Consider the following 14,603-nt stretch of genomic DNA (forward strand, 5'->3'; position numbering starts at 1 on the left):
CACATTAATTATCTTTCCTGTGTTGAGATGTAAAATTGTCTAGTCTGGGCTTTGTGTCCTTTTCTTTATCCTTGTTTTTCTATCCACCTGTGCAGTTTTAGCATTGTGTCACAATGTCCTATTAATACAAAAGCTAACTTTAAAAAGTAACTGATGTGTGCTTGTAGTAATTAAAATACTGTGTGTTTAGCTTATTGCAGAATTAACATTTGAGACAAAGAGACTTTGTACTACAGAGTTGCAGTAGCAAAAGAAGACTATGAATTCTGTTGTAACAATTCTGTCACAATACTGCAACAAAAGATCAAGGTGGAGTAGATGGAGTTCCATAAAAACCTTTTGGTTTTTTTAGGGGGTGTAGATTTCTGTTTGTTTTTTCAAGTTTAAAGTTATGTATGAATTTTAGTTATTTTTTTGTTTTTTGGCAAAATTTTACACCAGTCCTAGGTGTAAATGCATTGTAGCATATGTTCCTTTGCAATTGAACTGGTTTCTTGATATAATATTTTTGTGATTATATCTAATCTTTAACATTAAACTGAGCTCAGTATCACTGTAAGGTTAAGTGTAATTTTAACATAGACAAAATAACAAACAAATGCATAAACCCCCCCAAATCTCAAACATTGTCTCTTGTCCCAAAATCAAGTACTAACATAGGGTTTAGTACATGGGTGTGCACAGACTTTTTTACATACATGATATTTGTTTAATTACTCAGAATTATATTCCAGTCAAGTTAAGAGCTAGTGTTACTTCCAGTTTTTCTTCCCTAGAGTTTTGGATTGGGACTAATTACAGAGTTTGTGCTGATATCATTCTTTACCAGTCCAGTGTGCCACTAAGTATAGTCTTCTTTACTTTTTTTGGAAGTAAATAATATCGTTTAACCTATTTACTCCACCCAAGCACATGTTACCAACTAAATAATGTATGGATAGATGTGACTCTTTGTTGGGTTTTTTTTAACCTGCTGATAAATTTTTATTGGATTCTGTACCATTTATTCATTTACAGTTTTCTTTGGACAGGTTGGTTGTAACTCAGAAGCAGTCTCTTATGCTGTAGAGAATCATGGTATGGAAACAAAATGCAGATTTTTCTAGATGAAGTTAGTACATATGAAATAGGGAAATTTCCATCATCTCAACAGATTGGTATGTGAATTAAACCTCAGCCTAGAAGATATCCATTGCCTAGTTAAGAATTCTATGCTCTTTCACAGATTTATGATGGAATGTGATGGTGTGAGTTAATTTTTGATTATTAAACAGTAACAAAGACTTTCTTCCTCATTTGATGTATTACTTTGGTTGTCTTTCAAGTAATACCTCATTATTATAATTATTATTTATTGTTTTTAAATTGTATAATTGTTATGATTTTACTGTCTTTTAGGGGCTGCTTTCTTACCTCATCACTGATAGGCACACTTGCCCTAAGCCTTACAATACCTCTGTCCATAATAGCTGACATGTGCATGCAAAAGGTAAGGCACTACTAAATTTTGATCATTGTTTACAGAATTTGTTCTAATTAAATTCTTTTAGGCTTGGTGTATTTGGTACAAAAAATTAGTCAAGTTTTGCACTTGGAATGTTTCCAGCCAAAAAGAGGCTTTGCTGTTCAGTGTTTTTGCAAGGCAAAGTGTGTATGTGCAAATACATTGGTAGAGATGTATATATATAGTTACATATATCAATTTATGAAAATGTTAGATTATCTTCTGAAGTCATTTATCTAAACTTTCTTCTGGGATGCGCTGAAAAATGGACTATACTTTTCTAATTCCCAGTAAACAGCCTAATGTCTAGACTGTTTATTCTGAATAAACACAGAGTCCAGATCTTGTACAATTAATTTATTCTTCATGTACTAATGCATGGAGGCATTTCAAATAGCAGAAACATCTCTCAAGCTCTGTTGCATGACTTTCAGCTGATGTTGGTAACAAAAGGGAAAATTACCTTTTTAACTCATGTTGTGGGACGTAAAACCTTTCCGTCTCGCATTTTAGAAAATAAATTACTACTATTAGAAGCACAAGTGAGGGACCCTGATTAAAGGCAAGGTGCTGCAGACTTGGAGGTTTTTTGCACAGGTGTATTTGTGCAAGTCTCTCATACAGATATCAGACTGTCCTAAGCCAAGCTGTGTGCCCTGAAGTCTCAGGTGTCCACATCTCAGATAACCTGACAGAAATTTTAGCTGTGCTGCCTCTGGCCAGCCTTGATTTTACTTAAAAGAACCCTGCACAAGAATGCCACTGGCATGGCCAATAATCATGGAATTATAGAATGCTGAGCTGGAATGGGACCTGTCAGGCTCACCCAGTCCAGCTCCTGGCCCTGCACAGGGCACCCCAAGAATAACTCCATATAATGTAAAGATTAATATACCAATACTTGCAGCCTGCATATGACTGTCAAGTGGCATGGTAATTATAGAATATTCATAATTACTAACTTTCTGGGTATTTATTTTTCTGTGTGTAATTTTCTAACATAAATCTGAATCTTAGGAAATTGCAACCAGGTTTGTTATGACTAATTCCTTTTGGCAACTTAACGCGTTCTGAATTGCATTGGAAATCAGTTGGGAAACACAGGGCTTAACAATTGCAATTGATGAGGTCTTTGAGGAGGATCATCAGTGCCAGGTGCTGAATGTTTTCTCCAAAGTCTTCAGTTTTGGATCTTCGCTCCACACGGGGGGGCTGTGCCCACGGCTCATGGCTCTGTCCTGAAAGGCAGGTCCCAGGCTCTCCCTGTGCCCTTGGTTTGGAGTTACAGAACCATGGAATGGTTTGGGTTGGAATGGGCTTTAAAGGTCATTGCTTTCCAATCTATGGGATGCCTGGGAGACTTTCTCCTTGGCCCCAGAAACACAACTGAAAACCTAAACCCGAGACTATTTGTAAATAGCAGTCTTCATTCAGCTCCCAGTGCGAACAGAATGTTCCGTTGTTAAGAATGGATCAGTGGGAATAGGTTATGCATTTCTTAGAAGAAGCAGTAATGGTAGAAATTGTACAAAATAACTCACACTGTTTAAAATTACTCAAACTGCATCTCAAACTTACAATAATAATAATTCCAAATATACAGAATGTAACTTCTTTTTTGAGCTATCAAGTGAATGATGTTTGTGTTTCAATTCCAGGTGCAGTTTTCCTGGTTATTTTTTGCAGGAGCAGTACCAGTATTTTTTTCATTTTTCATTGCAACTCTCTTGTGTCACTATAACAACTGGGATCCAGTGATGGTGGGAGTCAGAAGAATTTTTGCCTTTATTTGTAGAAAACATCGAATTCAGAGGTAGAGCAGTCACAAGCTATAATCCTGTCGCTTTAGCCTTTCCAGTATCCTTTCCAATATCCTGTAATCCTGGTGTATTTTATAAGCCACAGTACTCATACTCTGTTTATTTTCACCTGATTTTATATTCAGGTGCACTGATTTTTTAATAGCAGTAGTTGCTAATCCATTCATACAATTAACCTATGTAATGCTCAGAAAATGGAAAGATGTGAAGTCTGTTTAATTTTTTTTAAAAGTTTTAAGAGTTTTGTTTTAAAGCTTCCTAGTGGTTGTCACAATTTTTCCCTTAATGCATCTGTAATAATTTCTGTACCCAGCACATGCAATGAAAATTGTGCAAACTTGAGTACACTTGATAAATTTAAGAGTCTTTGCATGGTTTTGATGGCTGAAGTTCAAACAGCTGCATACTTGGTGCCTATGCTGGCTTCATAACAATCAATTTAATATTACTGTATGACTTTAAATAAATGTGTTTCTTTTAAGAATGCCAGAAGAAAGTGAGCAGTGTGAAAGCCTCATCCCTATGCATAGTGTTTCACAGGATGGAGATGGATGCAGTTCGTAGTCAAAAGGTAAACCTTTAATAAACCTCAAACAATGCACAGAGAGGTGAGGATTGGTTTTCATGGTGGTATTTGTGTTTTGCAAGGACACATTTTTATAGAGCATGCAGTCAGTCTTGTTCTGTATTGATGGACAGACTTTTCAAGTGTATCTTCAAAGTTATTATAACTACTTGTTGCCAAGCGTTATTCTCACAGTTGTCAGTCAATGGTTTTGAAATGTAGTTTTTTACTAAAGAGTATTACAAAGTTCATCCAAAACTGGATGTGAGTGAATACACCAGAAGAGCCATACAACTTCTTGGCTTGGGTGATGTGTTTGATAGAGAGCTGAAGTAATTAATTCACTCTTCAGTGCTGTTGGGGTCTCAGTTTGGGCTGCTGCAGCTCATGAAAAACACCAACCATTCAGGGAAGTCTTAAGATTACCAGACTTCATCATTATGGGTCCAGAAAGTGGAAAGGAGCCCTTGTGTTTGTGGATGACAAGAATAAGTTGGTAAATTCCATTAAATATTAGCCTAAATACTTCTCATGGTAAGTATACGGAAAATATTTTCCAATGTTTTTTAAATCTAATAATGAAATTAAAAATACTCTAACCAAAACAGTAATTATAAAGTACGAAGACATGGAGTTATTTGCTTTGTTAGTAAGATGGAAACAAATACTTATGGTAATTTCTCTTTTGTAATCCTGAGTTATGTACCCGTGATAATTTTTTTCTTCTTCTTCTTAGTTTAAAAATGGAACGATGCCCAGCGAAGAGACAATCTTCTGGAAAAGTCCCTAAGGAGTCATGTTTCAGTGCCTGTTCTGAATTTGTAGTAAAAATAAGAAGTTTCAGTTCTTTTGAAACTCTAAACTTTTTCTCTTTCTTGCTTTCATCTGATTTTATAAATGAACAGATCTACTACATGCCTGTCACCATAGGAGTCTTAGTCCATCTGAGCAACCAACCTGCCTTATAACACTTAACCTGGTGACATTACTTGACAAAATCAAGAAAGCAAATGCTGTTAAGTGATTTCTTTCTTTTTTTAAGTCACAATTTTGTTAAATGCTGGACAATATTATTTTTAAAAGATACTCTAAAGTGAGTTATGTAAATAAGTTTGCAGGTCATCAAGTCTTACACGCTTTCAGATGAAAAGCTAAAGAGATATGTTACCTGTAGTAGGTACAAATTAAATTTTTTATGTTGTATAAACTCTTTGCATATTAATAGATGAAAATGGAAAAGTAATTTATTAAGAGCATTCCTATAATTGAGGCAGGATCTTTGTATGGTCCTGGAACACTACATATATAATGTCTTAGGCCATTTTTAGTAGCCTTGTAATGGCAATGGGTGCTGATGTTTAAAAATAAAAAAAAAACACCCAACAATTAGGAATGCTTAAAATTTCAGTGAATGGTAAAATACTATTGGGGATACATTCTTATACCATCTTGACCATTCTCAATCCCAGTTGTCTCTCAGATATGAAAATTTTCAGGTGTAGCTGCCACATTGTGAAAGAGATCAAATTAATAGTGAAAGTTTTCAGTCAGTGGGTTGGCACTACACTAATCTGCTAAGCAATATGAAGAGGAAAGGTTTGCATTGATTTTTCTTTCCCCCAGCTGTATTAATAAATTTATTCTAAAACTGATAATTATCTTTCTTCCACTGCAGTGCTTAATCCTTTTGAATCCAGAGAAGCTATTATAATTATATTCAGGAATATTAGAAATTAGTCAATGCCATTTTTCAGTTCCTGGCCTATGAGACACTTAGATCAAAGTTAATTTTGGCTTTTGATGGATTTGAGTTTTTTATAATGAATGTAAGATGGATTTTTAGCCAACAGTATTTTCTTCCACATAACAAAGTTATTAATAATGTAGGGTATTTCTACTGTCCCTCCACACAAATACAGAAGGGTTCATAGCAGAAATGCCTCTTCGTGTTTTGGCACTCAGTAATGATCCTTCCAAAAGCAATTTTGGTGTTTTGGTAATAAAACTGTTATTTAAGAGGGAATGCAGGAAAGCAGCATGCTGAAGCTCTACATTTATAGACGAATTTGAGCCAGCAGCTGGAATTTAATACAAGAGCTGTGTGTAGAGTAGGAAGACAAAATGAACCTGGGGCTATTCAGTTCAAGTATTTAACATTTATCAAATTTTTCTTTCTTGTTTTTAATACTGGATTGCACTCCAAGCTTTGGTGATCTGAGGCATCTCTTTAAGATGAGATAGTAAGTCTTTCTTGGACCCTAAATAAGAATTAAAATAAAGCAAAACCAACCACAAAAAAAAAAAATCACAAACTCAAAAGAGACAAGAAAGTAAATTAAATTTCACAGTTAAATTTCCAAACCCCACAAGTAGAGAGGTTGAAAATGCAGTATGTTGAACTGATTTTATTTTGGTAGAATTTTCAGGCATTTTTTGACTAGTGGAGTTTCCTTAGGTTTTGGATTTGTCCTTCAAAATGAAGACAAATTTAGAGGATGTTTGCTTTAACTTTTTCCAAGAAGTACTGTTAATGCCTACTCACAAAAAAAAAAAAAAGTCTTTTTTCAGTTAATTAAATGTTTCAATGAGATCCTACAGAATATTTAATACTAGACATTAACTCCAAATTTCAGTCAGCTGGGATTTGTGGCATCAGTGCATTAAGCCTGGGAAAACTGAGTTTGCTTTCAGATGGGCAAAGACAGTATTTGTAGCAAAATTTTCTATGACTGTTTTTTGCAATTGGTCATGCAAACTGGATTTGATCTGTAATACCAAATATGCAGTTGCTATTTATATTTGCCCTTATGTTCATGGCTTAAAGTCAAAGATCATCATAGCCTCACATGTATATGACTATTAATTTTCATTATTCATTAGTTTGAGAGGTTAAGAAAAGAAGAACTAAGAGAATATTCTTCTGTCTCTGACCCCAGGAATGTTGAAGAACATTCAGTAAATTCAGTCAGGGCTTTCCAAATGTTCTTCACAAAAATGTGTTACTTCTTTTAATAAGATATGAAATATTTTTATCTCATGGCACTAGGTAGCTTAAGCTGTGTTTTTGCATTAAATTACAGTTCTTTAAATAGTAGGAACAAAACAAACTGTCCTTGCTGAAAGGATTTTTAAACAGTGAAGCCCCTGTAAATACAGGAAACATGTTACACTTTTAATTACAGAAGCTATGACATATAACATTGTTCTTGCATTTAATAGAATGTGATGGAGTTTTTTCTACAAAACCTTGTGATTTTTAGTACAATGATATTTTATAAATATAAATGTCTGATTTGAAATGTAAATTGCATAGCTCTCTAATGGATGTTTGGTAAATGCACAAGAGATTTAGCTTTGATTCTCAGGTACCTCGGACACAATGGAGACGTGCTGGGTTTTTCTTCCCCATGACACAACTGGAATGTGAAGGAGTTCTCTCATGAATGCTTTGTGTGGTAGGGTATATTGTCATTGCTCTTCCTGTTTCAATTTGGGGATAGCTTCATTCTGACTTACGTCTTGTAGGAACCACATATGCTTTAGAAAAATAATGTTGAGCATTTCTTTGATTGTCACTCAATGGTTAAGGAACAGTGATTCCCCAGGCCTGCAGGATGGGGAATGAATACTGTGTGTTGCTCTGTCAAACAGTTGAACTAATTCCTGTAATCCTTTGAGGCAACCAACAATTTCTTCTGTGTGCAATTGAGGTTTTGGGGCTGTTTGGTTTTTATAGATGAAGGAAATTATGATAATTTGCCAGAAGCTTACAGAGCATGCCTTTTCTTTTAGGGGTTTGGTGAGTCTTGCCTAGTTTGATAAGCAGTGTGTTGCACTTCAAAGGCAGAAGAGGATTTCAGTTTTTCTGGCCACTTTGTTTTGGGTTTCAGTCATGCTGAAAATGTGTTCCTTACAAGGGGCTGCTGCAGATGTAGTGTTGGTTCAGCAAGGGATGGAAATGCCACATCTGTAACAAAGTCTGGGGTGCATGAATGCTCCTGAAGGCACTGAGGCCCTGCTCTTTGGCTTTCCCAGTCTTCACTGCATCCTGCTCCTTGGCTTCTGGCCTCTGAGAGTGGCTGTAAGGGGTAGGGGCTGTAGGACAGGACTGGTCTGGCTGGGCTGCAGGGGCTGCACACAGACTCAGAAGCAGGAGGCTGTTGTTCAGCCCGGGGAACTGCAGATGATCCTTGGTTTACTCATGGCAGACCTCCTTGGAATGTACTAACAAAAACAGGAGGGCCTGCAAATTGCTTTTCTTGGTGTGTGCTGCTGTATTTTGTCATTCCTGTCACAATACTCCTGCCTAGGTATTGCTGTTCACGGCTGTGATGGCTTTAAATAAGGTGGCAAAATGATTTATTTGTAATTCTTGGCTCCATTTCTCTTAATGTTGAATGTTGTCTTTCCTATTCCCTACTGAAGATCCTCCTGTCTTAGGGGAATTATGTTACTGAGCTAAACTGAGCTATCAGGGAAAACCAGTTAAATTTTGGAGATAGGCTGAGTTTATGAACACACTTTGAATTTCATATGGAAATAGACCTCAGAAGGGCAGAGTGTAGATGAAGTGGAGAACTGGCATGCTCAAAAATCAAGAAACAAACTGATGTTAGTATCACAGTGTTGGGTTATATGACTTACTGTAGGATGGTACTTTGAATCAGTTTCCTTTACTTGGCATAAGTTTTGAGTTAGTTACCATTTCTGTTCTGGCTGTCACATGTAGCCTGTGATTTAATAGGTATAAGTCTAGTAGCATTCATGTGATTCATAAACTGTTATGCATTTTTCCCTGTCTAATCAACAATTTCATTAATGTTGTATTTTGTTTTACATTATCATTTCAGGGCATGATTTCTCAGGGAAATATGGATGATAGCATATGTTGTCAGAGCCAATAACTAATTCCTGCTTTTAAAATACCTACAAACATTTCCAGGTTTCATTCAAACATTTCACGTCATGTAACTTCCATGTTGAATTTTTTTAGGCTTATCAGGTAAATCACTATGAGAATGTTAAGATCATTTAAAGATGTCAATAAAATTTACTCTGCCCAACACTTTGTTACTTTTTGGAGAAACATCCATTCTAATGTGATCAAATGCGTGTGATTTTCTATTTAATTGTCCTCTTCACCATAGAAATGAATAGTTACTCTGCTGATTTTGAAGCTGCACTTCTGACCTGACAGTGACATTAACTTTCAGGGTTAGGCAGTGCTGTAATAATACATAATCTGATTCTGGGATAGATCAGTATAAATCTCTAACATAAATATATTAATTTACATCATTAAATTTTTAAAAAGTCTCATTACTTTGGGGGATTTTTTTGTTTGTTTTTCCAGTAAAGTTACTTTGTCCAGAACGGGAGCTGATCCAAAGCCCACAAGAGTCATAGACAGCATTAATAAAGTAAAACTTTATTGAAAAGAACTCTGCAGTCAGGTTGACCTTTATGCCTTTGCAGTATTTCTGTCTGCAGCATGTAATTGGAATGGTTTGCTTTAAGGCCTCGGTAATAAAAATGGAGGGTAAGGATGGTAAACACACTACTGTTACTGATCACAAAAGCTATTTCCACCTAGCCAGTATGCAGCTTAATTATTTGGAAGGTGAATTCGTCTTGCCACATGACTTTTGTTTAAAATCAGCAGCATGAGGAATATTAACCCCTGCACTTTGCTGTATATTTCTTTTGTCCGCGAGAACGTGATCATAGTCATCAGCCTTGAGCATCAGCTTCCTCTTGATGATTTCTGCTTTGACATTTCCATTTCCATGCCCTGTTGCATTCATTGCAAAGTGAATTTCCTCTCTAGCTAAAGCCAGTGTAATTGTATTTTGACTGCCCTAGTCCTCTGTGGTGTTAGGAATCTGACATAAAACGTAAATCTGACATGTAATGTGACTACTTAGAGATCTGTGTTCTCACTCTTGTCATTACATCTGGTGTTAGTAGGTAACCAGACTTTTTCTGGATATGCCTGTCATGATGTGGAATGCATCCAGAATTCCATCTGGCTTTCACTTTCTACTTTTAAAAAGCATAAAGGGCTTTTCTCTGAGGATTTTTGTACAAAGCAGCTGTTTAGTTCTGCAAGTTCAGAGTCCTTTAACTGCTCCTCAATTTATGAAGTTGCATCTAATATTCCCTTTCTTTTATTAATGAACTTCATAAGGTTTTTTAGGAAAGGTGCACAAATTTTCTTTGTTTTACAGAAGAAATATGACTGGATACTGAAATGGCTTCAGAAATAAAAATTCAGGGCTGTTTATTCTATAGTTCTTCACATGTGTTCCTGATTTTTTTACTCACTTTTTTTTAAGAAACCCAACCAAATAAAACCAATGAAGCCTCCATACTTATCAAGCTGAGGGAAATTAGTCATTTAGCACAGAACTAACTTTATTTTATGCAAATGTATTTTTATCAATGATACCAGTCAATTTGTTACTGATGTGGCCAGTCCACAAGTCTTCCTCGTCTGTGTCACAGGTGATGCTTCTCTTTTACCAAAATCTGACCTCTTGCATACCAGTTAAGTTGGTTCTACTGCCAGAATGAGTAATATCTAAAACATTTTAGAATCTACTTTTTCCTCTAGCTAGGTAAGAACAGCAGCGGCTTTCCAACCGATGTCACTTTCCTATTGAAGAAGAAAAAACAAAACTAAAAAAATTTAAGACAGAAATCTTAATAGAAAAATCAAGAATATTAGTAGGGAAGTAGGAAGCATATGCTGTAAAATCACCGGGGTAATTTCTTGCATAGCCCAGTTCTGCATAGGAAGTGCTCAGCAGTAGTTTATTGGTCTATGGTTGGGTATTTTAAATAGTCATTTCATATTGAAGCTGAAGGCTTAAGTTAAGCCCTGTGATTGTTTTAAAAAAATAATAGAAAAAGAAAGTTAAAATTGGAGACTTAGGAGGTACTTTCTGTTTGTGGTTTGGTGTCTTTGAAGTCCATCCAATGCAGTTACAAAGGAATGCTCTGTCAATTGGCACTCAGGAGAGGCTGGTTACACAAGGCCACATGGAAAGTACAGCCAGGTGTGGAGCTGATATTACCTGAATGCAGTTAGAGAAATGTACTGAGTATGAGGTACAACTTCAGCATTATAGAGCTGAAGGGGCATTTGTAATGATTTAAAATTCACGTAAAATCTCTTTGGAGTAGATATTAGTAAAACAAAATTGGTTTTGAAACCTTGAGTTATGAAACCCCTGAAATAGAAGTGCATTAAAAAATGCACAAAACCAGTTGTAGTTTTGGTGGTTGTTCTGGTGTTTCATTTTGTACTGAGTTTCAGGGAATTCTCAGTTACACTATTCAAGTGGAAGCTGCTTTAACTGAAGAGCTTTCACCTGAAGAAAACTTTTTTTTCCCTGAAGTCTGTACAGTTTGCTGATAATTCAGATGTTCTGGGAGCAGAGCAAGTTCCAGATATCGAAGTATCCTCTATGAAACATCTTTATGCATCATCTTTTAACCGTTTTCCTTAGTGAAAGCAGAACGTGAATTGCTGATGTGTGTTGCATTTGCACTTGAAAACCTGATTTCAGAGTGTGTTAAACCTTGATCTATTTTTGATAAAAAAGAAATGTAGCATTTTAATCTGATTTCCATTTAATGACAAGGATATTCATGCAGAGAAAAACATATATCAGGGTTTGATGCAGTGATTTTTAAGCCAAGAAAACAGCAGGATGGCAGTAGTAAATCTGAAATGGAGATGCATATCTCTTCAGAAACTCTGGTTTCCTCCTGCCCTCTTTATACCAAATTGTGTCTCCATTATTCCAGGATAATACGGCTGAAGCAAGAACCAGAGCTTTTACTCTTTGTTCTCTAAAAGTGAACACTGGCTTTTGCCTGGGGATATTTGTCCTGTCACTTCATTTTCTGATGGGAGGTCAGTTAAAAAATAGAGAATAAGTATTTTTAATTAAAATCAGATTTAAGCTATTAGTTATTTTGAAATTCTCTATATTAGTAGAGATCTAATGAATGGAAATTGAAGTACTTTATTGCAAATACTGAACAGTGCTTATATATTTTTAACAAAACCAGTATATAGATGAATATTTGAAACATGCATGAAGGTGCAGATTGGAAAATTGTTTTTATGTTCAAAGGTTTATAAATTGAAATTCTTAATATCCAGTACCAAAACCCTATAAAAGGGCTAATAAAAAGAAAATGTAATGTATTCTGATTAACAGCCTGTGTAATACAATCAATGGGTGTGATGTTTTTGTTCTGTATTATATTTATTATATGTAAGTAAACAATAAAGATTATAAATCTTATTTTCTTAACAGGAATTGGTATTTGTTTGGGGTTACTGCTTAACATGTTTTATATTATCATTTAAGAAAAAATGGTCACTAGGGCTGGGATTAAAAGGGAGATTTGGGATGTGTTGTGTTACCTGAATTCAGCCAGGATGTGGAAGGCTGTAACTTGGTATCAGCTTGGTGTGAGTGCAGGTTTGGCTGGGGCAGGGTTGATTTTCTCCCCGTGGCTGGTTTGGGTCTGTGCTGAGCGCGGGGTGAAAATGCAGAGATGTTTCTGCTGCCGCTGCTGAGCGGGGCTTGCAGAGCCGAGGCCTTGCTGCTTTTGCGGCTGCCCTCAGAGGAGTTTGGGGTGCACGGGAGGGGACACAGCCGGGAAGGGGGACCTGGGCTGACCAGGGGACACCCCAGACCATGGGACAGCGTGCTCAGGACATAAAGGGGGGGAGGAATTGTCGCTGTTGAGACGGATACACGACATACGTACAGACCTTGTAGAGACAACAGCCGCGGCTTCTTCATTACACATTGTTCCTAAGTTGTTATACCCGTAACATAGCATGATCTTAAGTCATTAGTCACATCAAAACAGCTCATTATATTCACTGGACAATGCAATACCTTATTGTACTTTATCGGTATAAAGTAATGAACGACAATAATTAATTGGTAGGAATTTACAAGAAATTATTAAGGCACGTACGCTGCTCACTAAGGCGCGTATTTTATAACTGCGAGTATCTTTTGTGCTTATTTTATCAGTTACCATGCTAATGGCTTTGCTTTCTTCTTTGTTATAAATAAATTCATATTTTATCAATTTCTTCTTCTACTAACTCAGTTTGGCTTGCAGACTGGCTGTTAAACCCGTCGAGAGGAAGGAAGAAGAGGGGACACTGGGAGCGATGGTGTCTGTCCTGCCAAGTCCCCACGGCGCTGGCAGGGCCTGGCTCTCCTGGGGATGGAATTCACCTCGGTTTGTGCTTGTGGCCACGCTTGGCTTTCCCACTTTACTTTCCTTTATCCCAACCCGTGGCACTTCTCGCTTTTACCTTCCCCTTCCTCCCCGATGCCGCTGCTGGGGCTGGGTTAGAGCACCACAGTCGGGTCATGGATGCGGTCAAACAGGGATTTTTGGTGTGTTAGGTGGTTTTTATTATTCATTTATCTGAATGGCAAAGAGCCCAGCCTGCGAGCAGCAGGGGGAGCTCCGGCCGTGCCCATCCCGCGGCTCCTGCTCAGCAATTAGAGTGTAATTGGTGAAAAGATAATTAATTTACCTGTTTATCATCCCCGATTCCCGCAGTTAACCAGGGGTAGACATTCACCTTTCTTCTTGCAGCTGAACTTTCAGCGTCTTTAATAATTAAAACCTCGGGGCTGATAGGCATTTACTGAAATACTTCATCAAAAAGAAAAAAAAAAATTCCACCATAGGCTTTTCTGAATTTTCTGGATTAACTACAGCTGAATTCTTTTTTGCCGAGATCCTAAATACTACTGCACAGCTATAGCGAGAAGCAGCTTTTTACACTAAAACAAGGGGATACTTGCTTTGCCACTGACTAATTAAGGAATTAATCTCATATTCCCTGGCAAGCAACAGGAATTCTGGAGCTCAAATAAAGAATTTGAAGCAACTTTACTTAGAAAGTTTCTATATACTTTTAAAAGCAAGTTGGCAATAACAATCCTGTTCCTTTTCTAGTGTCCTAACTGGTGGCTAGAATCCCAGTCATTGTGCGAATCCTCCCTTTTAAGTCGTAGAGATAAAGTAAAATTTGGAATAATTTTTGGCAGGTTCTGCCAAAAGAACCATAAAACCCTAAAATGCATCACTTCCTTCGGCTCTGTCAGTATTTGATGAGCTGTGCTGAGGGGGCAGCTGGCTGCAATAATGGCTGGGGCAGGTAGTGACAGACCACAGGGAGTAGGTTTTGCAGTGCAGGCTTTGATAAAGATGGGGGGGGACCCAGGAGGAATTCCTGGGGAAACAACTGAGGTCAGAACTTGTTTTGTGATTTTTTTTTTGTCGTTGTTGTTTTGTGGGTATTTGTTCGTTTGTTTTTCTTATCCACAGTGTGAATCGATGTCTTGTTATTCTGTTAGGCTGTTAAGATCTAAACTGTCCTCTGTGATATCCTGACACCCGGTACTTTTCTGTGTACAAAGGAATCAGTGCAGGCTCTCTGGATTGCTTTCAGTCTTTAGGATGTAATTTGTTGACACATTATCTTGTTCTACTCTGTATGCTCTTCAGTTTTAGCAGGCACATTTCATACATGAAACTGCCGCTTGCCAGAAGCTCAGTGTCACTTACTACAAGGTGAGATTTAAAGCTTCTGAGAAGGATGATTTAAACCTCATTTTCAGGCTTCTATTCCTATCAACAGTATGCATGTGGGAGACGT

General features: G+C 37.0%; 1 protein-coding gene across 1 annotated transcript in view; it reads left to right on the top strand.

The window, feature by feature from the left end:
* Positions 1-12,207, top strand: part of SLC35F5 (solute carrier family 35 member F5) — a 29,084-nt gene extending 16,877 nt beyond the window's left edge. The window contains exons 14-17 of the mRNA XM_030278051.4: positions 1,399-1,489; positions 3,163-3,317; positions 3,807-3,895; positions 4,626-12,207. Coding sequence (XP_030133911.2) covers positions 1,399-1,489; positions 3,163-3,317; positions 3,807-3,888 — 328 coding nt within the window. The 3' untranslated portion in view covers positions 3,889-3,895; positions 4,626-12,207. The remainder of the gene's footprint in view (positions 1-1,398; positions 1,490-3,162; positions 3,318-3,806; positions 3,896-4,625) is intronic.
* Positions 12,208-14,603: the final 2,396 nt, after the last annotated feature.

This window comes from Taeniopygia guttata, chromosome 7 (genome assembly GCF_048771995.1).
Source record: "Taeniopygia guttata chromosome 7, bTaeGut7.mat, whole genome shotgun sequence".
Classification (NCBI taxonomy): Eukaryota; Metazoa; Chordata; class Aves; order Passeriformes; family Estrildidae; genus Taeniopygia; species Taeniopygia guttata.